At 41.0% G+C, this 23748-nt stretch overlaps 1 protein-coding gene across 1 annotated transcript in view; it reads left to right on the top strand.

Moving 5' to 3' along the window:
• The window catches only part of LOC126458086 (WD repeat and HMG-box DNA-binding protein 1), a 219437-nt gene that overhangs the window by 42574 nt on the left and 153115 nt on the right, over positions 1-23748 (top strand). Inside the window, exon 5 of the mRNA XM_050094903.1 lies at positions 11599-11838. Within this exon, the coding sequence (XP_049950860.1) occupies positions 11599-11838 (240 nt within the window). The remainder of the gene's footprint in view (positions 1-11598; positions 11839-23748) is intronic.

The following is a 23748-nucleotide window of genomic DNA, read 5'->3' on the forward strand; positions in this document are numbered from 1 at the left end:
CTACTAATCTTATTCCTACATTCAATAAAGCAAGCTAGGAAACAAAACGCATTGCAGAGGAAGGAGCGGACAGAAGGTATGGTGGGGAGGGGAGATAAGCGGGTGACCAGCTTGCCCCTATGTGCACGCAGAACACCTATTAACTGCACGCGTGAAAGTGCACCGCACACGTGCAGGATTCCTGCCCGCCCCTGTCCTATGTGATCTGAAGTAGCAAAACATTTATTAAACTCTAGCAAGAAAACATAGATATGATATCTGGTATAGAGTTAAAAGAGCTGGTATATATTTCCAGTTCTGAATTCTGTTCGCAGGCATCATAACAAAGTCCATTACTGCCACAAGAGGAAATTCCGTTTTGTCGTGGGTTCAAATAGAACGTGTTTTTTTTTTTTTAATTTAGGTACTGTCCTGTATATTACAACGCACTGTTTTACTTCTCAACCTCGTTTCATTATTGTTGGCCTACTACAGTACTTCACATTGTGTTTACATGAGGTAGTCACAAAATGGAAGGCAAACAGAGAAGAATGTCACATGAAACTGCTTTCAAGCGTAAAGTAATTCTAAAGTAATTCTTTATGCTGAAAAATATGGTAACAGAAGGGCAGGAAGAGAGTTCAATGTAGCTGAACAGAAATTGGGATTATTTGCAACTACCACTACTAGAAAGAAATTTACTGGACCTCGCAAAAGAAGACATCCTGACGTTGAAGTAAATGTTTTGGAATTCGTCTGAGTAAGGAGGAAGAATGGCCAACCTGTGACCAGTGACACCATAATAATAATAAAAAAAAAAAGCAAAAGAGATTTCTGCAGCTCTTAATATAACGAAGCAAGAGTTTAAGGCTAGCCGAGGATGGGTTGATCGCTTTATGAAATGAGTAGGATTGTCTCTGTGACATCGTACAACAATATGCCAAAAGCTTCCACAGGATTATGAAAAGAAACTTCAAGAATTTCAGCGGACCGAGTAGGCAATGCTGATGAGACTCTAGTTTGGTTTGGTATATCACGTAATTACTCGATTGACAAGAAGGGTACAAAAGAAGCTACCATCAAAACATCTGGGTGTGAAAAACAGCACTTAACAGTAATGTTGGCAGTCACAGCACACGGGAACAAACTTCCCCCTTTTTTAATTTACAAGCGAGGAGGAAAACCATTCCCTGATGATGTCATTGTTTGGAATCAAGAGAAGGGATGTATGACTGAAACTTTGATGCTTGAGTGGCTCCGAAACATGTCAGAACTCAGTCCTGGTGGGCTTTCCAAGCAACCATCAATGATTTGTCTTGATGCGTTTTGTGATCACCTCACTGATGTCATCAAAAAGAAGATCCACAGCCTACCCAATGACCTTGTTATCGTTCGTGGAGGAATGACTTCTGCATTACAACCCCTGGACGTTAGTATAAGTAAACCTTTCAAAGGTTACGTTCAGGAACAGTACAAAAAAAATGGTCTTGCAAATCAAATCGTGAACTGACTCTGGCAGGAAAAATTAAACGTACTGCACCCTATATTATTGTGCACTGGGTTTCGGCTGCCTGGACATGCATCGAAGCACCAATGATCATAAAATCATTCAAGAAATGCTGTATTTCAAATACTCTGGACGACAGGGAAGATGATATGCTCTGGAATGACACGGAGGGTGGTTGGGAAGGAGGAAATTAGTCTATTTCTGATGTAGACTCTTCGAAGAATTCCAGTAATGATGACATTAGCGCATAATGGTGAGTAATGCCTGTAGTTCACAGTATGTTTCTTTTGTATGCCATGTAGGTAATCAAGTTAAGCGTTCTTTTCTAATAATGAACATTTCACTTATTACCATAATGAGTAACTTAAAAATAAATTATTGTTATTTTTAAAGTTCATGTATGCATTGACTATTGTTTGAAATAAAATTAGCATTGTAAAATAAATTTCAACAATACAAAAATACCATACTGGGGATGTGTTAAATTTTTTTTTTTTTTTTTAAATTAATATAATTTTTAAAATTGGGGTGCGCCTTTTGTTCAATGGCACATTAGATTCGTGTAAATATGGTAGTAAGTTTTTCAAGGTTTAGTGACAGATGTCTATGAAATTTTCATTATCCAACCTTTCTAAGGCTATATTTGATTGACTATTTATAGCAATGTTTGAATTATGTACAAACAAAACAAACTTGGCATCTGGTGATGATACTGATGAAAGGTCATTGCTATACACGAGAAAAAGTAAGGGCCCTAAGATAGAACCTTGGGGGACACCTTATGTTATTGGCTCCTAGTTGGATGATGCCTGATAGCTTAAACATGTGTCCTTATTGACACCTTTTGTTTTCTGTCAGATTATAGGGTTTGAACCTTTTTTCAGCATTTCCTGTTTCGCCGTATTATTCTGATTTACTTAAAAGTATTTTGTGATTTGTACAGTCAACTGCCTTTGACAGATCACAAATCAGCACTGTTGATCCTGCCCATCCCCAAGCAAACGACAGGCATTAAACTAAGGACCTATTCAAAAATGTATCACTGTGTACCCTCCACATAAATGAACCATTATTAAAAATGTGACATGGGACTGACTTTGGCTCTCCTGTACTAACACACAGTGCATGTAACTGGGGTAACGTAACTTGTCCACTTGTAGAGTTGATAGTAAATGAATAGAAACACAACAAAAATGCACAAGAAAGTAAGTTAGCAGAACAATAACTACAATAGTTTTGTCCTATTTACAATAAGGGTACATGTTGTAGAGTACTGTAGCACTTTTAAATGATATGTAGCATTTCTTCCTTCTCTTCATTGGAACACATAGTGAGTACACACAAACCTTCAACTGAAGACATTTAACAGAATGACTGGTGTGCATTTCCCTTGCATTTCCATTTGTTTACTATCAACTCCAGCATGTGGATAAGTTATGTTACCATTGGTATCGTCTCTGTATGGTGGCACAGGAGAGTGTCAGTTTTGTGTCACATTTTTAATAAAGTCATGTTCATGTAAACAGTTCTTGAAGAGAGGAAGTGGATTAAAAAATAAAAAATAGTGTCATATTTAAAAAACGACATACTGCTGTTGTTTATTTCATAATAAAAAAAAGTTACAAAAAAGACAATCATGCTATTTGGTGTCCCCCATGGTAGCTAAGCAACAATTTCTTAATACATGTTTTATTTTGCTTCTGGACGAAAAGTTATTTCGGTTGGTCAAGATATATGGAACTTCTTGTAGATTATTGACGCATGCTATTAAAGTCCTTGAATCATATAGTGTGTGTGTGTGTGTGTGTGTATAGATTTTCTGTTGCGGTTTCTGTGAACATATTTACTAGAAAACTGTTTAGACATTCTTGGTGTATTTAGATCATAAAATACTATAAAAGTTCCTACATTCTTCACATAATTTAGTCAAATTGATGGTAAATAGTGTGTGAGTTTGTGTATAAGCAACTAATTTGATACAATTGACCAATTAAGTTTGGCAGGAAAATAAACATTAGGCCTTGCTACAGGTCAATCTGTTAGCACAACTTTCTCTCACATTCACATTGACATTCATTGCCACTGGCAACTCAGCCTCTCTCACATTCACATTCATTGGCAATGGAAACTTTCAATCAGTTTATCACCCTTCAACCTAATCTAGATTTCAGGCTACGCTACAGATCGGTTTGTCACCACAAATTTTACGATTTCATACGAATGCCTGTTGTACTGTATTCGCTTTAGTGACTCGTGTGTGTAACTTTGGCACAAGTATTTGCGTTTTAGATGCCCGATACATTGTCTGTAATCACCAAGCAGTGGCATGAGAACATACTTTTAAAAGATATTACAGTTTACAAGTTTTTGGAGCAAGTGGCTTCTTATTCTGGCAGATTGGCTGAAGGGGAAGGAAGAGTGGTGAAGGAAAAAGGACTGGAGAGGTTTAGGAAAAGGATTAGAGTTTGAAAAAGTCACCCAGATCCCCAGGTTAGGGGAGATTTACCAGGCAGGATGAAAAAGAAAATGATATGGACTACATTTTCTTAAACAGTAAATAAATTGTACAGGATTTGATATACCAGAACCACTTTCGAATTGCAAGTGTTCATAGATTTCAAAGACAAAGAGTAAAAATACATACAAAGAAAGCTAGATTGAAAGGAACATATCTGCTACCAGGCAGCAAATCCAAAATGTAATTTATGAGAATTTATTAACAAGATGGTCTATCAGATTAAATTAAGCAATGATTACCTCATCTTAGAAGATGAATATTATATAGATATAAATAATAGAGGCAGTTATGTAACAAAGGTACTTCAGAAAACAACAAAAAGTATTGGAGATATTCTAAGAGGACAAAGAGAAAGAAGATATCACATAGAATGAAGCAGGTATTAAAGAGAAAGTTAAACAAAAATGTCGAAATAATAGAGTATGAAAAAGACAAGACAGTAGACACAAAGCACCATCACTTCATCAGTGCCAATAGCAGATGACACAATAACAACAGAGAGAAAATTGTACAAACACTCGGAGACTTCTACAATGTTTGTGTAGACAAAAGAGCCGAATCAGAAATGCAGATACTGTGTGATGAAAATAATGACTTTCTAGAATTAATGTTGCTGAAGTTAATAAAGCAGTTCAACATAAAGAAATGAAAGGCCCTTGGAGATGGAGGTGTTGATGTGCCAATGGCTAAAGCTGAAGGCAAAGTGATGCAAAAGGGAAGTAATAATATTGACTACAGACTGCTTTTGGATTTTTTTCTGCAAAATGTCTTTGGCATAAAACAGTTCTCCAGACGTGGAAAAACGCTAAAAGTATTCAACTTCATAAGAAAAGGGTTGAGGAAAAAAATATTACGGACTGATCGCCAACTGCATAGAAAAAACACATTTTAATCAAAGAAACAGACCGGTTAGAAGTGGATACAGCCCTAAGGAGCATTTGCAAGCCCTGGACAAAATTAGTTAATGCAGCAACTGGTAAGAATTACGAAAGTGTTTGTGATTCATAGATTTTAAGAATGTTTTTGATTCTTTAGCCATAGTGCTGATTACAGATGCATCTGACCAGTTAGCCTGCTTAGTTTACGATAACACATAAACAGTATCTCCTTTGCTGTGATGACAAGGAGTTCATTTTTTCATAGGTCAAGTAATACAGAAATCTTTTAGATGCAGTACACACCAAGACATGACTTACGAGAAAACAAATAAGACTTGTTGACTGGTAACTAGGAGCTACACATAATGATTTGTCATGACAGAACTCAACGTAGGGTAAACATGAACACATAAGTTGCTATAACCCAAGAGTAAACGGCATGGAGTTAATGGACAGAACACAGCACCCCTGGTGGCAAGCATGGAACTAATTTGACAGAGCAAAATTGCATACTCACAGCACAATACAAGCATGATACATTCGTGCAGTACACTGTACAGAGCTACTGGCTGCAGTTGCTACAACAACCTCCTCGTCAGAAACGGAGTGCTTTCCAGGAAGTGTGCTGGGGAGTGGACGCATTGACCAGATCGCATAGTGCACTGGTCCCCTGGAGCTGCTATAATGGCCGCTAAAAAGGTGCCGGAGTTGCAGTGGCTAGACCAAGTGCTGGACAAGGCTGTTTCTGTGGAGTCTTTGGGGGGTAGCTCATTGAAGATGTATGCTGGCTTCACCCTATCGATTTTAACAGTTGCAGGTTTTTCACTGACCAGAATTTCCAGGATGCAGTCTCCCTTCTGATGACACAGTGTGACCCAGTGTATAGTGTGTGGAGGGCCGGTTTGAAGCCATCAGTATGTAACGTGACTTGTGTGCACATACTGAGGTCTTTGTGGACGAATGTGGAAACAGTTCCATTGGTTGGTTGGTTGATTGATTTGGGGGAGGCAACCAAAAAGTGAGATCATCGGTCCTTTCGAATTGCCTAGATGGTTGCAGAGCTCGGGATTTTCTTGACATGATCTCTGAGATATCTGACAGAGGTAGACCGGTCTGTATCGGGCTGTGGAGCTAAACTACACTTTCTATACACTAGTTCCGTGGAGGAACTGGCCAGGTCGGGTTTGTACACATTTTTCAATCCTGGCAGAATCATCAGGAGAACTTCTGTCCACCCAACATCGTGGCACATCAGAGCTGCATTTAGAGTTCGGTGCCAATTCTCTGTCATTCCATTACTGGCCAGGTGGCAATGGGTCATTTTGTGACGGCTCATTCTACAGAACTCCGTTAGCTTGGTGAACAAATCCGATAAGATCTGTTTCCTATGGTCCGTAGTAATGTGCAGTGAACAGCCGAATCATAACACCCAGTTTAACACGAAAATATACATCAAGGTTTCTGCTGGGATGTTGTCCACAGGTACAGCTTCTGTCCAACAGGTAAATCCATTGATCACCATCAGTAGATATTGACCATTCGAAGGTGGTAATTGTCCCACAGTGTCGATGTGTACATGCATGAAACGCTTGGCAGTGTCAGGGGAGTTTCCGATTGGCGCATGCACATGCTGGCTGACCTAGCTACAATGGCACTGTAAGCAATATTTCGTCCACTCATGGCAGTCTTTCTTCTTCCCTAGCCACATGAAGTAGTCTAACATTAGGCTTATCACATATTGCACATGTGAGGGGCACAGGTTGTGCAAAGATTCAAATGCATTTTTCCTGAATCTTGCTGGTAAACATGTTTGTGATTTTGCTGTGAATGCGTCGCAGTACAGCTTGATGCCAGTGCCAGTGGTGTTCTTCTGGCGAGGCTGAGAATCCCAGTATCTCGTCAAGGTAAGCAAAACAGGATGGCGGGCCTTGTGACATGGAATCTGTAACACTCTGCCATGTTTGTGCAGCATTCCTGAGGTCACATGTCATGACTTTGCTTTCAAACAGGCCAAACTGTGTAAATGTGGTCAGCATCGGAATGTCTTCCTTGGTAACGGGTATCTGCGTGTGTACCTTGGTGTAGTTCAACACACTGTACAGGTGGGCACCACTCAATACGTTGTTATAATCATGCAGTAACGTTACTCGATAATGATCTGGCACTGTACAGCCATGGAGTCTCTGCTTGGTAAGCAAAACAGGATGGCGTGCCTTGTGACATGGAATCTGTAACACTCTGCCACGTTTGTGCAGCATTCCTGAGGTCACATGTCATGACTTTGCTTTCAGACAGGCCAAACTGTGTAAATGTGGGCAGCATCGGAATGTCTTCCTTGGTAACGGGTATCTGCGTGTGTACCTTGGTGTAGTTCAACACACTGTACAGGTGGGCACCACTCAATACGTAGTTATAATCATGCAGTAACGTTACACGATAATGATCTGGCACTGTACAGCCATTGAGTCTCCGCATGGACGCTACACATCATGCTTCTTTGGCACGAGACACAACGGGGAAGACCAGGGGCTACTGGATGGTCGCATGGTACCCTCACTAATCATGCTGCCAAACTTGGCTTTGGCAGCTGTTAACGAATCTGGGCCTAACCTTCACTGCCGACAGGATGATGGCAGTCTCTCAATGGTCTTTATATAGTGACGGTGTTGTGCTTCACTTCCGTAGACATACCTGGAGATTTTGTCAGTGCCAGAAAATCTCAAAGTAGGGTGGCATACTCGCTCTCTGCGGCTCCAGTCAGCTTGGTGTATAGGATGGTTGTGTGGCGTCGGGATGCTGCAGCCATCAGGATGGTGGTTTGGTTGACCAGGCTTGTGTCGGCGATGTCAGGCAGAAGATTGTAGTATGCCAGGAAGTCTGCTCGTATTATTAGCTCTGCAGCATCTGTGCAAATGCCTGGCATAGGTCTAGGTCCAGTGCAAGTTGGCATGTGCTGTATGTCACAGAAGAATTGTTTCCTGCAGCTAAGCAGAATGATGTGTGGTCTATACCAGTGTAGTATTGTTCATGGGAAGATCCAGAGATCAGAGCCAATGCAACCAGATATTTATTACAGCTACACTGGTCACCCACAAACAGACTTTGTGACGTAACCAGCAATTGGACAAAGTGTCTACATCTGATTGCTGCTGGCATTTGGGTACGCACATGGTTTGGTACGACAATGTGTTTGATCAGAAAATCTTCTGAGGTGCCGATCCCTGCTGTATTTCAGTCACAGGCGCAGACGAGACATTCAGTGATCAGCTGTGTGGGTGCTTCCAGAATCTTAATCAGCCATGGTCAGCACTGACATTATGATGAGACATTAATTGGTTGATCTGCTGTGTCAACAAATCTACCTTTGCCATCAGAGCATTGTAGTTGGCATGTGATACTGTGGTAGATGTGCTCGCCCACTGTGCAGTTGCTACGCTGATAGGTGCAGACGAGATAGTGTCGTGCACTTTGTCTGCCAGCTCTGCCACTGCGTTTAAAGACATTTCAGACTGCAACTCTATTATTGCTTTGATGGGAGGTGGCAGTCGACTACTTCATATGGTTCTCAGCAGACTGTCTGGTACTAGCATCAAATTTGCTTTGCAAGTGCTGCAAGTACTGAGATGGTTCATAGTTCCTGATGTTCTCCTGCATCAGAACTTGGCGGAGGCGTTTCTCTTGTGAAGCTGATACTCGGTGGATAAGCTCTGCCTTCAGCTGGTAGTAGGGATTACTCTCTGATGGTGCAGTATTCCCATCTTGCACCTTGGATGTTTACCTATGGTTGAGTTGGTTCATGACCAGTGCAAACTTGGTAGCATCAGTGGCCATTCCTGAATATAATAAACTGGCTTGAACTTGAGCACTGGTTTCTGAGTCCAGAAAGGTGGTAATTGTACAGCGAGTCTGGACACAGCAGAGTTGGTCGTTGTCAGATATTCCGTCATCCTGCGATAGTACTTCCTCTAATTAGTGCATCAGGCAAGCGTATGTTACGTCGTTGTTAGATATTCTGTCATCCTGCAATAGTACTTCCTCTAATTTGTGCATCAGGCAAGCGTATGTTACATTTGGGTCACCAGTTTGGCCTTAGGGCTGAGTACTGGCTTATCTAACCAGTAAGCCTGCTTAATTTATGATAAATAATGTACAAACGGTATCTCCTTTGCTAGGATGACAAAGACTTTATTTGGTCATAGGTCAAGTAATGCAGAACATCTTTTGAATCACTTTTCATCAACATGAAGTGAGATGTAGAGTTTATGAAGGTTGCAGAGCATGGATAATATTGTGTGCTCTAAGAGTTAATGAACTTGACCATGTGTTCCGTAATTGATGTGTCACCCACTAGTTGCATCATACCTCCTCCTCTTTTTTTTTACACACACACACACACACACACACACACACACACACACACCATAAGGTAGAAACCTGTTGCACTTTTATCTTCATGCAAGAAACAATACTGCAGACTTTTTTGATTGCTTTTGTACTTCGTGCTGATTGCTGAGGGCATGGTGCTCAGTCTGGAGAACTTTCTGCTTAGTCTGACTTCAGGTGAGGAAATGTGCAAGTGGTGCTGGCTAGACAAATGGAGTTCAGAAACTTTTGCTGCCTGTTAGCTCTGCCTTTCTATAGTCCACACTTGTCAACCACTCACATGATTTGGAGTATTTCGTTTAATGAAGAGTTGTACAACTCCAAGGATTCACTGCAGATTCTTTTGTCTGGCATACATAATTCCACATTAAAAATTACAGAATTTGAGTGCAGGTAAAGGCACATTTACAACTTACTTTGTGAAGGACTGCTAATCATGACCCACTGCCTCAGTGAGTTTCGTGAATAAAAACCTGGTCCAGGTGGACTGCATTATAGAGCCTACCTGGACAATGTTTTCATTCACAAAATTTTAGCCTAGATGGAACAATGTAAGCCTAATTACAAAAATGATAGTTTGAGTCGCGTGTTCTCTCAAAAGGCAGGGATACAGGATCTACAAGAGTAGCCAGTTTATATAACAAAAAAATCTCAGATCTGCCCAAGAAATGAAAGAGACTTCCTGAATAAGTTACGTGGAACACTTTTAAGTTCTCCCATAGACTATTGAAACAGTAATTTGTCTTCTTTAGCCTCATCAAAAATGCAAATTCATTGAATGGGTCATGAGGTAGTGATTTTGGAGCCACTAGGGCTGATAATGGTTGCAGTTGTTATTACAGAAACTGGTTTAGTATCACCAGTTGGTGTTAACGACAGTCTTACCATCTGTCATATAATTTTCAGTTATTCACAGCACAGCTATATGCAACTTTCTCTCATATTTTTAAACACTGTCATTATCAGTTATTAGATTGTCTACTTTCTGAAATAGTGGGATATTTTTTGCTATCTTCAGTTTTTTTGGAATTGTGTAAATGTAAAGAATGATGGAAAAATGTTTGCAACAAGGTTATTGTCTGCACTGAAAATAGTTTTGCAGTGCATTTTAGGGTTGAAACTGAACTAATTTTGTAGCTTTGATTCACTATGACATGGATGTTGTAAGTATGTAGAAGCCAGCCAATTCTCTCATCAAAGTGCCTGTGAGGCCAGCTATACAGGGTGTTACGAAAAGGTACGGCCAAACTTTCAGGAAACATTCCTCACACACACAGAAAGAAAATATGTTATGTGGACATGTGTCCGGAAACGCTTACTTTCCATGTTAGAGCTCATTTTATTACTTCTCTTCAAATCACATTAATCATGGAATGGAAACACACAGCAACAGAACGTACCAGCGTGACTTCAAAAACTTTGTTACAGGAAATGTTCAAAATGTCCTCCATTAGCGAGGATACATGCATCCACCCTCCATCGCATGGAATCCCTGATGCGCTGATGCAGCCCTGGAGAATGGCATATTGTATCACAGCCATCCACAATACGAGCGTGAAGAGTCTCTACATTTGGTACCGGGGTTGCATAGACAAGAGCTTTCAAATGCCCCCATAAATGAAAGTCAAGAGGGTTGAGGTCAGGAGAGCGTGGAGGCCATGGAATTGGTCCGCCTGTACCAATCCATCGGTCACCGAATCTGTTGTTGAGAAGCGTATGAACACTTCGACTGAAATGTGCAGGAGCTCCATCGTGCATGGACCACATGTTGTGTCGTACTTGTAAAGGCACATGTTCTAGCAGCACAGGTAGAGTATCCCGTATGAAATCATGGCAGTGAATCGAGGAAGTCCAGTACATACTGACGAAACTAAAATGAGCTCTAACATGGAAATTAAGCGTTTCCGGACACATGTCCACGTAACATCTTTTCTTTATTTGTGTGTGAGGAATGTTTCCTGAAAGTTTGGCCGTACCTTTTTGTAACACCCTGTATTGTGTGGAAGTTCCTCTGACATATGATGTGTTGTTCTATGTGGTCCCAGAGATTTTCAATACAGTTCCAGCCCCTGAGGACTTGTGAATCAGCTTAGAAATGAAAACTGAAATACGAGAGAAATAGGTTTACACAGTATATTTATATTGTATGGTCATAGTATGATTTGGACAACAGCACAGTGGGATTGGTCAAAGTGGTATTGGAGCAACAGCCCAGTGGGATGTCCATCTTGAATCTCTTTGCTAACTTTGTAGTGTGATGAGAAGTAAAGGGGAGATTATGCTTCTGACTTAGTGCCCTACAATATCTGTTTGTTTGCCTTCTGTTAATACAGGTATCTTCAAGCTGTGATGGAACAGCAAGAGTGTGGTCCCTGGACACACTAGAGACAGAGTACACTTGGCAATGTATTCCAGTAAGCAATTCTTTCTACACAACAGAGGTACTCTGTCGACCATCTTGGCAGCCTACCTCTGGCCGTTATTTGGCCTTACCTGAGGATCGTAATGTACGACTGTATGAGCGTGCATCCTGGCGAAAGGTGGCGTCACTGGGAGATGAGAAGGCAAGAAAGGTTAGTTGCTTGTTGTTGTTGTTGTTGTTGTTGTTACTCCATTGATGGCTCATACTGATAAAATTGTGAAGAATTATTACCTAATAAGGATAAAGAATTAGCTTCAGGCTTCAGAGAGGAAAAATGAACAGCTTGAAAGCACCTTTTTATTTTTGAATCTTTTTGACAACAATGTGCCAGTCTTGAATGTGGATCACTGAATTTTGTGTGCAGTTTTCTATCGTCTGAACTCCCTGTAGCCAGATGGTGGGAACAGTAGTGTGTTGCAGATGACAGCCAGCAATCTGAGTTTATATTGCAGTGTACCATACATTTGTAATCAATTTGAGAGGTTTATTTCAGTAGACTCTTATCTGTAAATTGAGAAATTTGCTCTGAGATCATATCAATATTGATATCATACTGCACTGTTCTTCTCAGAGGTTTTTTAAAATCAGTTTTTTAGTAAATATTGGAAGAAGGACCTGTTTTGGTGCTTAGGTTTTTTGTTGAGCAGAGTGTGCAGCCGTGATGTGAAGTGTGACAGGAATGTCAACCTGTGTCTTGGCAGATATTTTTAAGTAGCCAGTGGGAGACAGCAAGCAGACAAATTTGTTTCATAGTGATGAATTTAAGACAATCTCTTGTGTGTCATTGTAAACATAACACTTGACGTGCAGTGTATTTGGGAATAGTAAGGGTGGCCGGACACCAGTGGTAGCTAAGCATAACTGTAAAACTCACATGCTTTGGTTGCAGCAGTTTAAACCAGGCCATCATCTTCCAACTCAGTGACAACCTTGTGTTTTGCTGACTGTTCAAAGAAACATCAAACAACATAGAGTGCTTTCAGTTTTGCTACTGTAAATACGTAATCTGTTTTGTATTGAAATTCTGAGAGAGAACATTCTGGGAAGTGCCAAATAACATATTACTTCCATATATGTCTTGAGAAATGAACACAACTAGAAAGACAGGGACATTGCACCATTTGCAAATAAAACAGGAAAAGGGGGGGGGGGGAAAGATAGTGATACCATAAGTACCCTCTGCCACACACCATAAGATGGCATACAGAGTATGGATGTAGATGCAGACGGTTACCTAAAACCACCACCGAGTGAGGTGGCACAGTGGTTAGCACACTGGACTCGCATTCGGGAGGACAACGGTTCAATCTCACGTCCGGCCATTCTGATTTAGGTTTTCCGTGATTTCCCTACATTGCTCCAGGCAAATGCCAGGTGTGTTCCTTTGCAAGGGCACGGCTGACTTCCTTCCCCATCCTTTCCTAATCCGATGAGACCGATGGCCTCGCAGTTTGGTCTCTTCCCCCAAACAACCCAACCCCAACCTAAAACCATCATCCTATTTCCTAAGTGAAACTGACAAGTCACCAAAGTGTGAAGTTGAGCTAAAGCATCCAGGCCTGCACTGACCCTCATTTGATCTACCAGCAATGCCTTTGCTGCTCCTGCCACAATGCTTAAGTGTCTCGCTTGTAAATTCTAATCTGTGTTTATGGACCAGTAGTTACTCCAAGGTGCTCATTGTTTACTATTTTTAGGCATTATTTGCCTCTTAATTTTTCTCCTATTTGTATTTCGTAGAAATTATGATTGTTCATCATTATGTTTTAAATATTTGACATATTTATCATCTTTGTTTTCTGAGCATCTTAACTCTTTAAATGTAGCTGCTGTCATGGCAAGCCTAATTTCATTACACTTTACAGTGCTATGAAGTTCATATACAGGGGATAGGCAAAATAATGTGAACACATGTACTTACTTGGGAACGGCGTATTAATGAGGGGTTCGACCCCCATTTGTCCATAATACAGCTGCGATTCATCTTGGAATACTGGCATATAATGATTGTAAAGTCCGCAGTGGAATGTTGTGCCATACTCAGATCAGAACCTCTTCTAACTCCTGTAGTGACTAAGGAGGCGGAAATCTGCTCTGGACTCTGTGCTCCAGTACTGTCCACAGATGTTCGATAATGTTCTAGTCCAGGGATTGTGCTGCCCAGGGAAGACTCTGCAGTTCAGCTGTGTGCTCCTCATACCACAATTGTACTGTCCTGTCTGTGTGAATGGGTGCATTATCATCCCGAAATATAGCATCATCGTTGGGGACGACAATTGAATCATGGGGTGCACCTGATCACCGAAAATGTTCACATAATTGTTGGCTGTAACACAGCCTTTGAGGGTAATGATGGGAACAGCAGAATACCCTGACATGGCTGTCCACACCATCACACTTCAACCTCCATGCTTAACCGTTGAAATCAGGCAATCAGGATTGTAGGCTTCATTTTGGGGTTCTCCAGACTTAAACCTGGCCCAGTGTTGGAAATAATGAAAACGTTGACTCGTCGGATCATATGGCGTGTTTCAACTGATCAGCCGTTCAGGATTTGTGCTCCTGACACCATGTTTTATGCTTCTTTGTGTTGGTTGTCGTTACTAGTGGTTTTGGTATAGCAGCTTGTCCATGAATATTCGCTTTATGGAGTTCTCAGCAGACAGTGTCCATAGATTTGGGGTCTCGAAGATGTCTATTGAGCTCTGCAGTCACTTTGGCCACTGTAGTTTAGTGTTGTTTTGACACAATTGGTGACAGTGTACGACCATCTCTGTCGTTTAGTTTTGATTTGCACCCACCATTACATTTACACGATGGTGTCTTTCCATGTTTTTTGTAGACTGTCATGATAGTTGAAACAAATGCTCTTGAAACATTCTCTAAGTTGGCTATCTCGCTTACTGATGCTCCCCCCCCCCCCCCCCCCCCTCCCCCAAATCTGCTTTCTTTGGAACTGTATTAGATCTTTCATTGCACATTGACTTTGGCCTTTGAATGCAAATAGGAAGTGTGCACTACTCATAAACAACCTGCACTGATGCCTAGTTCGTACTGAACATACACAGTCTACTGCGACAAGTGCATTACCTGCGTTGTTGAACATAAAACACAACCATCCCATTACTACCACTGTTTGCATTATTTTGCCTATCCACTGTATGTGGAATAATTATTTCTGCTCTGGTGTGTTACTTTTCATTTTATGAAGTAAGCCATACAGACATAAATTTACGTAATGAAGCAGTTAAACGAATGACTTAAGAGTTTAAAGGTATTAAGAGAGGTAACTGAGTGTAAAATTAATATATATTAAGAGTACTCTTTTGAATCGGTGATGCGACCATTTTATTACGCAACTTTTAAGGCAAATTAGAAATACTTTGGAAACCCATTATTATAATGTAGTTTCCTGTATTTCATGGAACATTCTCACAATGAGATATCTGAAGGACACTCAGGGGTACAAAATTAAAGATTAAACCTAGATATTAGCCCCATGTTTTTAAACCATTGCATTACGTATTTCTTTTTTTTAAATGGTGGTAGTCATAGAAAAGGCCTCTGTGGAATTTGTAGTTGTGGAAGTGAAGAATTGACAGATTAAAGTTGATGATCATTGTAGAATGCTTACGTGCAGACAGCTTGTCAAGTTCAAATCCCACTCTTGTAGCAACACTTTCGAATGTTGTCGTAGTCTAGTTCCTAAAGAAATGTTTGCCAGATGGAGCTGCTGATCATACAAATTGTGCCACTTTATTTAATATTGAACCCAGCAAATGCTTCACAGTTGCTAAGTACGTGTTGGGACTGGGTATGGGTCATAATCTTCTCCTCCTGCCCCCCATCGTTCTGTCCTCTTCCTCCTCGTCCTCCTCCTCTCTTTATCCATCACCTCCCCTCTGTGGTAGTATTATAACCATAAGCTGGTAAACCATAAATATGCCTTTTTTGTTTTGTGTGAAAACTATTTTTGAGGAAGAAAACAAAGCAGCACTTTGTTGAGTTTAGAATTTTTGTTTAAAAAATGTATGTTGTGGTTGTGGAGTTCAGTCCAGAGACTGGTTTGATGCAGCGGTCCATGCTACTCTATACTGTGCAAGCCCCTTCATCTCCGAATAACTGCTGCAACCTACACCCTTCTGAATCTACTTACTGTAGTCATCTCCTGGCCTCCTGCTATGATTTTTACCCTCCACACTTTCCTCCTGCACTAAATTGGTGAGCCCTTAATGCCACAGAATGGGTCCTACCAACAGATTCCTTCTTCTTGTCAAGTTGTGCTACAAATTCCTCTTCTCTTCAATTCTTTTCAGTACCTCCTCATTAGTTACTTGATCCACCCACCTAATCTTCGGCATTCTTCTGTCACACCACATTTCGAAAGCTTCTACTCTCTTCCTGATACTTAAATCTATACTCGATGTTAACAAATTTCTCTTCTGCACAAATGCTTTCCTTGCCATAGCCAATCAAAATTTTGTATCTGCACTACTTCAATCATCATCTAATCTCATCATCTAATCTAGTACCCTCAGCATCACCTGATTTTATTTGACTACATTCCATTATCCTCGTTTTGCTTTTGTTGATGTTAATCTTGTATCCTCCTTTCAAGACAATGTCCATTCCATTCAGCTGTTCTTCCAGACTCTTTGCTCTCTCTCTCTGACAGAATTACAATATTGTCGACAAACCTCAAAGTTTTTATTTCTTCTCCATGGATTTTAATTCCTACTCTAAATTGTTCTTTTGTATCCTTCAGTGTTTGCACAATATACAGATTGAATAACATCGGGAATGGGCTGCAACCCTGTGTCACTCCCTTTTCTACCACTGCTTCCATTTCATGCCCCTCGACTCGTATAGCTGCTATCTGATTTCTGTACAAAGTATAAATAGCCTTTTGCTGCCTGTATTTTACCCCTGCCACCTTCAGAATTTGAAAAAGAGTATTCCAGTCAACTTTGTCAAAAGCTTTCTCTAAGTCTATAAATACTAGAAACATATGTTTGCCTATCCTTAACCTATCTTCTAAGGTAAATCGTAGGGTCAGTATTGCCTCGCGTGTTCCAACATTTCTATGGAATCCAAACTGATCTTCCCTAGGTTGGCTTCTACCAATTTTTCCATTCGTCTGTAAAGAATTCGTGTTAGTATTTTGCAACCATGTCTTATTAAACTGATAGTTCGGTAATTTTCACACCTGTCAACACCTGCATTCTTTGGGATTGGAATTATTATATTCTTCTTGAAGTCTGAGGGTATTTCACCTGTCTCATACATCTTGCTCACCATATGGAAGAGTTTTGTCATGGCTGGCTCTCCCAGGGCTATGAGTAGTTCTAATGGAATGTTGTCTACTCTTGGGGCATTGTTCCGACTTAAGGTCTTTCATGCTGTGTCAAATTCTTCACGCAGTATCATATCTCTCATTTCATCTTCATCTATGTCCTCTTCCATTTCCATAATATTACCCTCAAATACATCGCCCTTGTATAGATCCTCTATATACTCCTTCCACCTTACTGCTTTCCCTTCTTTGCTTAGGACGGGTTTTCCATCTGAGCTCTTGATATTCATTCAGGTGGTTCTTTTTTCTACAAAGGTCTCTTTAATTTTCCTGTAGGCAATATATATCACACCCCTAGGAATACATGCTTCTACATCCTTACGTTTGTCCTCTAGCCATTCCTGTTTAGCCATTTTGCACTTTTTGACAATCTCATTTTTGAGACGTTTGTATTCCTTTTTGCCTGCTTCATTTACTGCATTTTTATATTCTCTCCTTTCATCAATTAAATTCAGTACCTTTTCTGTTACCCAGGGATTTCTACTAGCCCTCGTCTTTTTACCTATTCGATCCTCTGCTGCCTTCTCTATTTCATGTCTCAAAGTTACCCATTCTTCTTCTACTGTATTTCTTTCCCCCATTCCTGTCAATTATTCCCTTATGCTCTCCCTGAAACTCTGTACAACCTCTGGTTCTTTCAGTTTATCCAGGTCCCATCTCCTTAAATTCCCACCTTTTTGCAGTTTCTTCAGTTTTAATCTACAGTTCATAACCAACAGATTGTGGTCAGAGTCCACATCTGCCCCTGGAAATGTCTTACAATTTAAATCCTGGTTCCTAAATCTCTGCCTAACCATTATATAATCTATCTGAAACCTTCCAGTGTCTCCAGGCTTCTTCTATGTATGCAACGTTCTTCCGTGATTCTTAAACCAAGTGTTAGCTATCATCAAGTTATGCTCTGTGCAAAATTCTACCAGGTGGCTTTCCCTTTCATCCCTTACCTCCTGTTCATATTCACCCACTACTTTTCCCTTTTTCCAGTCACATTGCAGTCCCCCCTCCCCCCCATGACTACAAAATTTTTTACTCCCTTAACTATATGAATAATTTATTTATCACATCATACAGTTCTTCAATCTCTTCATCATCAGCAGAGTTAATTGGCATATAAACTTGTACTACTGTGGTAGTCATGGGCTTCGTGTCTATCTTGTCTACAATAAATCATTCACTATGCTGTTTGTAGTAGCTTATCCATGTTCCAGCTTTTTTTTATTCATTATTAACCCTTTGCACTCCGTAAGGCAGACACAGGGCGGCTCTGCGCGCTCTTATTTAAATCCCCGCCGCCTGGGCGGCAGTGCACCGCAGAGATTTGCGCGGATCTCTTTGTGGAAACAATGTGGCCGCTGGCCAACAATTTGGGTACAAATTAAAACAAACTGTGTGCTTTTTGTCATATATTTACGTAAGCTTTTACAGTACAAAACTTTCCATTGTGTGGTATTTTTTGAAACACTCTTCAGGGTGGAGAGCTGGGTTTCGTGAGCATGTTTCGCAGTGATACACAGTTTCACGCCTGCCACCTTTCTTTTTTCTGTTTGAGCACACTGCACAATCCTTATGCTTGTTCCCAGGACACTTGTTGATAATGTGCAACTTTCCATTCAAGCGTTCCTTGTCATCAGAAGTTGAACGACGTCCTTGTTTCTGTCCTTGAGTTCTTTCTTCGGCAACTAATCCTCTTATAACACTTTTACGGAATGCTTTTTGAGACGGTAATGTCAAGTTGTTTTTCTCACAGTGGTTCTTGTATAGTAAATAGCTGTTTACAAGTCCTACAGATTGATCAACTCCACCCATCTTTGAAGTATAATCAATAATCACATTTGGTTTCTTTATTTCTTCCCTTTCTTTTCTGTTTCTCCTTTCTATAAGTGACACTGAGTTATTGGCTTTTGTAGAAAGCATGAGAACTGTTCGTTTATCTTGCCATGCCGGAACCATCATTTTGTTCTCGCGGAGGCATTTTATTTTGTGCTTTCTTGGATGCAGAGCTCCTTTCTTGATTGCAACTGGAAGGTTTTTGCGATTGGCCTGAATCGTTCCTGTGAGATGCATGTTCTGTTTCAACACTTGTATAAAAACGGTCAGTGTACATATGATACCCTGATTGCCCTGTAGCATTTCTGATATTAGCTAGCAGCTGAAGAACTATTCTCTCAGAAAAATTCATGTGTGGACAAATCAATGACTCAGTTGTTACAGCGCCAAAAGATGGTATCAAACTGCAGATATAACCATTTGATGAATCTGAAATTACATAACTCTGAATCCCCATTTTGTTGGTTTTTGAGGATTGTACATTTTGAATAATACACAACCCTTGAACGATACTGTAGATTCATCAGCAGCTAAATACCGATATGGCCAATAAATTTCGAGAAACGTGCCAGACAAGTAAGTCAGTACATTTGTCACTTTACTCAGACGTGACTGAACCTGACTGTTGACACGTGTAGCACTCATCGGATTAGAAACATGAAGTGCCCAGAAAATTTGCACAAATCATCGGCGACTAAAACAGTCTGGAAAGAAGTTGGATAATTGTAACCATTCTCTTGAAAAAAAGTCCTGCAAGTTCTTACACTTTTGTAATGCCGTATTCAGTAGCATACCATGGAAGCGTTTCATTTCTTCCGTGGTAACATTTCTCCAGTCCCACCATGCAGAATGTTGTGGAAGTGGTGTCACTTTACATATTTTTGATGTAGCATACCTATTCGTTTCATCTGCTGTTTGTTGAAATAGGTTATCTGTAAAAATTAATTGAAAGAATCCGACGGGCGATGATGAGACAAAACTACTTTCTGTTATAAAACCACACTTTGATTCGTCAAAAGGAAAATCTGTGAAGTCAGTGTCAGTGGCGCTCCACATTCGCCACGAATCCTCTGCTGAATCACTAGAAACATGCACATTGTCACTGTTTTCCTCGTCATTGTCACTCAAATTGTTTTGAAATGAATAACTATCATAATCAAAATCATTTTCACTCTCGTTTTCACTTAGAGATTGCTCTAAAAGATCTAAAATCTCTTCCTCAGAAAGGACTGTACGTGAAGAACTAGCCATTTCGAGCGCGTGGACTTGAACATAATAATTACAATCTTTGACTTAACACAGCTGCTACTGTTCGACACTGAGTTAACACTAGTTCTTCTAGATGGCAGCAATAATGCCTAGTAGACTCGAAATACATCTGAGAGCTTCGAAAAGTCGTGTCGAATGAGGCTCGACATCGGAGCAGAAAACAAATTTCGCGATGTCGAGTGGCACTCGACATTGGAGTGGAAAGGGTTAAACCCACTTCTGCATTACCGTTATTTGATTTTGTGTTTATAAACCTGTATTCACCTGACCAGAAGTCTTGTTCCTCCTGCCACTGAACTTCACTGATTCCCACTATATCTAACTTTAACCTATCAATTTCTCTTTTTAAATTTTCTAACCTACCTGCCCAATTAAGGGATCTGACATTCTACGTTCCGATCCATAGAATGCCAGTTTTCTTTCTCCTGATAACGACATCCTCCTGAGTGGTCCCCACCCGGAGATCTGAATGGGGGCTGTTTTACCCCTCGGAATATTTTACCCAAGAGGACGGCATCATCATTTAACCATACAGTAAATCTGCATGCCGATAGCAAAAATTATGGTATAGTTTCTCCTTGCTCTCAGCCGTTTGCAATACCGGCACAGCAAGGCCGTTTTGGTTGATGTTACAAGGCCAGATCAGTCAATCATCCAGACTGTTGCCCCTGCAGCTACTGAAAAGGCTGCTCCCCTCTTCAGGAACCACACGTTTCTCCGACCTCTCAGCAGATACCCCTCCGTTGTGGTTGCACCTACAGTTCAGCCATCTGTATCATTGAGGCACACAAGTCTCCCCAGCAGTGGCAAGGTCCATGGTTCATTGGGCTCTGCTATTGTAGTGAAAACTGATTGCAAGATAAAAATAAAACAACACACATTTACAACAGAGTAAAGCTTAGCAATCAGTTTTAACAGAATGAATGTTTATTAGTGTCCTGTAAAAATTTGAAGTAAATTGGTCAATAACTTTTCAAGATTTTTGGTAACGATGGTTCCCTTTATATACTACATATATATTTGTATATCTTAGGATTAAAGGAGACCACTCATCGAAAAGCAGAAACATTGAGTTGTCAATGGACCCACATGAAAGAAAATTTGCTAGCTTTTGAGTTATCCTTTGAAGTCCTAGAGGGGGATGGGGGGGGGGGGGGGGGGGGGGGAGCATACACACACTCCTATGCTCCTACATGGTGCGGGCTTGACTAACAGTGCCAGTGCTATGAGGGTCGTTCCGACCTTAATGCCTCCTATTTTTACTCAGAGAAACTACAGGAGATAACATAAATCACAACAACACAGTTAATAAAGCAATATTTCATTTACAGACTGCCAGTTTTCCACACAGTCACCACCATTCGTTACCCACTTTTGCCAACGATGAACCAGGGCCTGCATGCCGCACTTCAAAATCAGAACCAGCTGAGGCTAACCCCTTTCTTACAGCTTTAACAACAGCATCCGAGTCTTAAAAATGTTTGCCATGTAGTTCATCTTGCAGAGGCCCTAGGAGATGGAAGTCTGAATGTGTTAAATTGGGACTGTACAGTGGATGAGGTAAGACAGTCCAGCCGAATTTTACAATGAGTTGTGTGGCCGCAAAGCTGGTGTGAGTCCTGGTGGTGTTATGTTGCAGGTGAAAGTTGGTCTTCTTCTCTGGTCTTACCCTGGAAATTCCGGCTTTCAACATAGTCAGTGTCATCTTGTAGCTTGCTGAATTGACAGTTCCTCCAGGCTCCAGAACATCCAAAAGAACCACACCCTGGCTATCCCAGAAAACTGTGCATATCACTCTGCCTGCAGACAGTTGTGTTTTGAATTTCTTCTTTGGCAGAGAATTCGAATGTCGCCATTCCATGGACTGTCTTTTGGATTCCAGGTCGTAGTGGTGACACCATGTCTCGTCCCTGGTGACAATGCTATTCAGAAAATTGTCACATTCAGTTTCATATTGATCCAACTGGTCCTGACAAATTTCCATTTGATGAGTTTTTTGCTCTTCTATAAGCATCCGCGATACCTATCTTGCACAGACTTTGCGATAACTGAGATGTTCTAACATTGTTTCCAAGACATTACAGCTGACATTTAGCTCAGCACACAATTATCAGGTTTTTTTCCACTGATCAGAACAGATGAGTTGATCAAGATACTCCTCATTGAGAGAAGTGGTAACTGTGCAGGGTTGACCCGGCCGTGGCTTGTCATGCACACCCTTTTCACCACCTTGAAAATGTCATACCCATTGCCTCGCATTGCTCACGTCTATTATATTGTCTCCATACACAATTAGCAAGCGACGATGGATTTCAATTGGTGCAATTTCTTCAGCAGTGAGGAATTCAATCTCACATTTATACGCATGTCTATACCAGGCTCCATTTTGAAACACTCCTCTGCTGGTGCCAATACCACATACAAAGGAACCACCTGAAAATGAAAGAGGAAGGTTCAAGCTTTAGTACTGCACCAATGACATCTGGCGCGGACATCCAAAGTCACCACAAAAAAATAGGAGGCATTACTATGAGAGCAACCCTTGTATTTTTCAGCAGGTGGACTGGTTATGGTGGGGATAGTGTGTTGGGATGGGAAGGAGGAGAGGGAGGCAGGAAATGGAACTGGGGGGTGGGTGGATAACAGCTCGGAGGGAGCTAGCAGTTTGCTGGCTATGAAAGTGGGAGGGGGGGGGGGGGGTGGCAGGTACTCGGTGGTTATATTGTAAGTGCGGCTACTCACTGAGGTCCAGAGTGGGCTGTAATTATTGTATGGCAGTGAAACTTGGTTGATGGCTGAATGTGGAACCAATTTACTCTGGAAAAAAAGTAGTTCCAATTTTGGCCACCAGGTGCAAATCTAGCCCTGTGAATTCGAGAAAGACGTATAGAAATGTTTGCAATGTAATGGATTAGAAGTGGGACGTGGGCAGAAAAAATCAAACGAGTGAGAAAGGCATAATGTTGCTTTTATTTTTAACCACCACTCACACAGTTTGTTCAGTATGGGCACAGGAGACATTGACAAGATGCTGCATCCGAAAAATGACGTGGTCAACAGTTGCTGACAGCAGTTTCAGTGGAATCTGAGCAACAGGTTCCAGTATATTGGCCTTTAGATCAGGTAGAGGCTGAACGTGTCCCTGGTAAAAACATTATTTTAGATATCCCCAGAGCTAAATGTCACATAGATTCAGATCTGCCCCATTTTGCATGAAAGTGCTGGTTTCCACACAGTTGCACTTTTCGAAAGCAGGAATAAAATGCCATACAAAGTAGGGCTCAATAACACGCAGAGTCGTGGTACACCTGAGAGGCCCTTTGGGTGTATTCTCTTGAAAGAACAGTGGACTGAGACTGAAGATGCTTGTGAATTTGTACCACAGAGTCACGTATGACGAGTGTAATGGCTCTTCACACACAACTCACAGTTTAACAGTATCCCAAACTCGGCAGTTCTGTGTATTCATTACACCCTGTAGTGTAAAATGTGACTTATCACTCCATAGAATATTGCCCGACCACATGTCATCAACTTCAATCTGTGCCAGAAACTGAAGAGCGAATTCAGAACATTGCAGCAGATCATGAGGTTTCAGTTGCTGAATCATCT

The sequence above is a fragment of the Schistocerca serialis genome, chromosome 2 (genome assembly GCF_023864345.2).
Source record: "Schistocerca serialis cubense isolate TAMUIC-IGC-003099 chromosome 2, iqSchSeri2.2, whole genome shotgun sequence".
Classification (NCBI taxonomy): Eukaryota; Metazoa; Arthropoda; class Insecta; order Orthoptera; family Acrididae; genus Schistocerca; species Schistocerca serialis.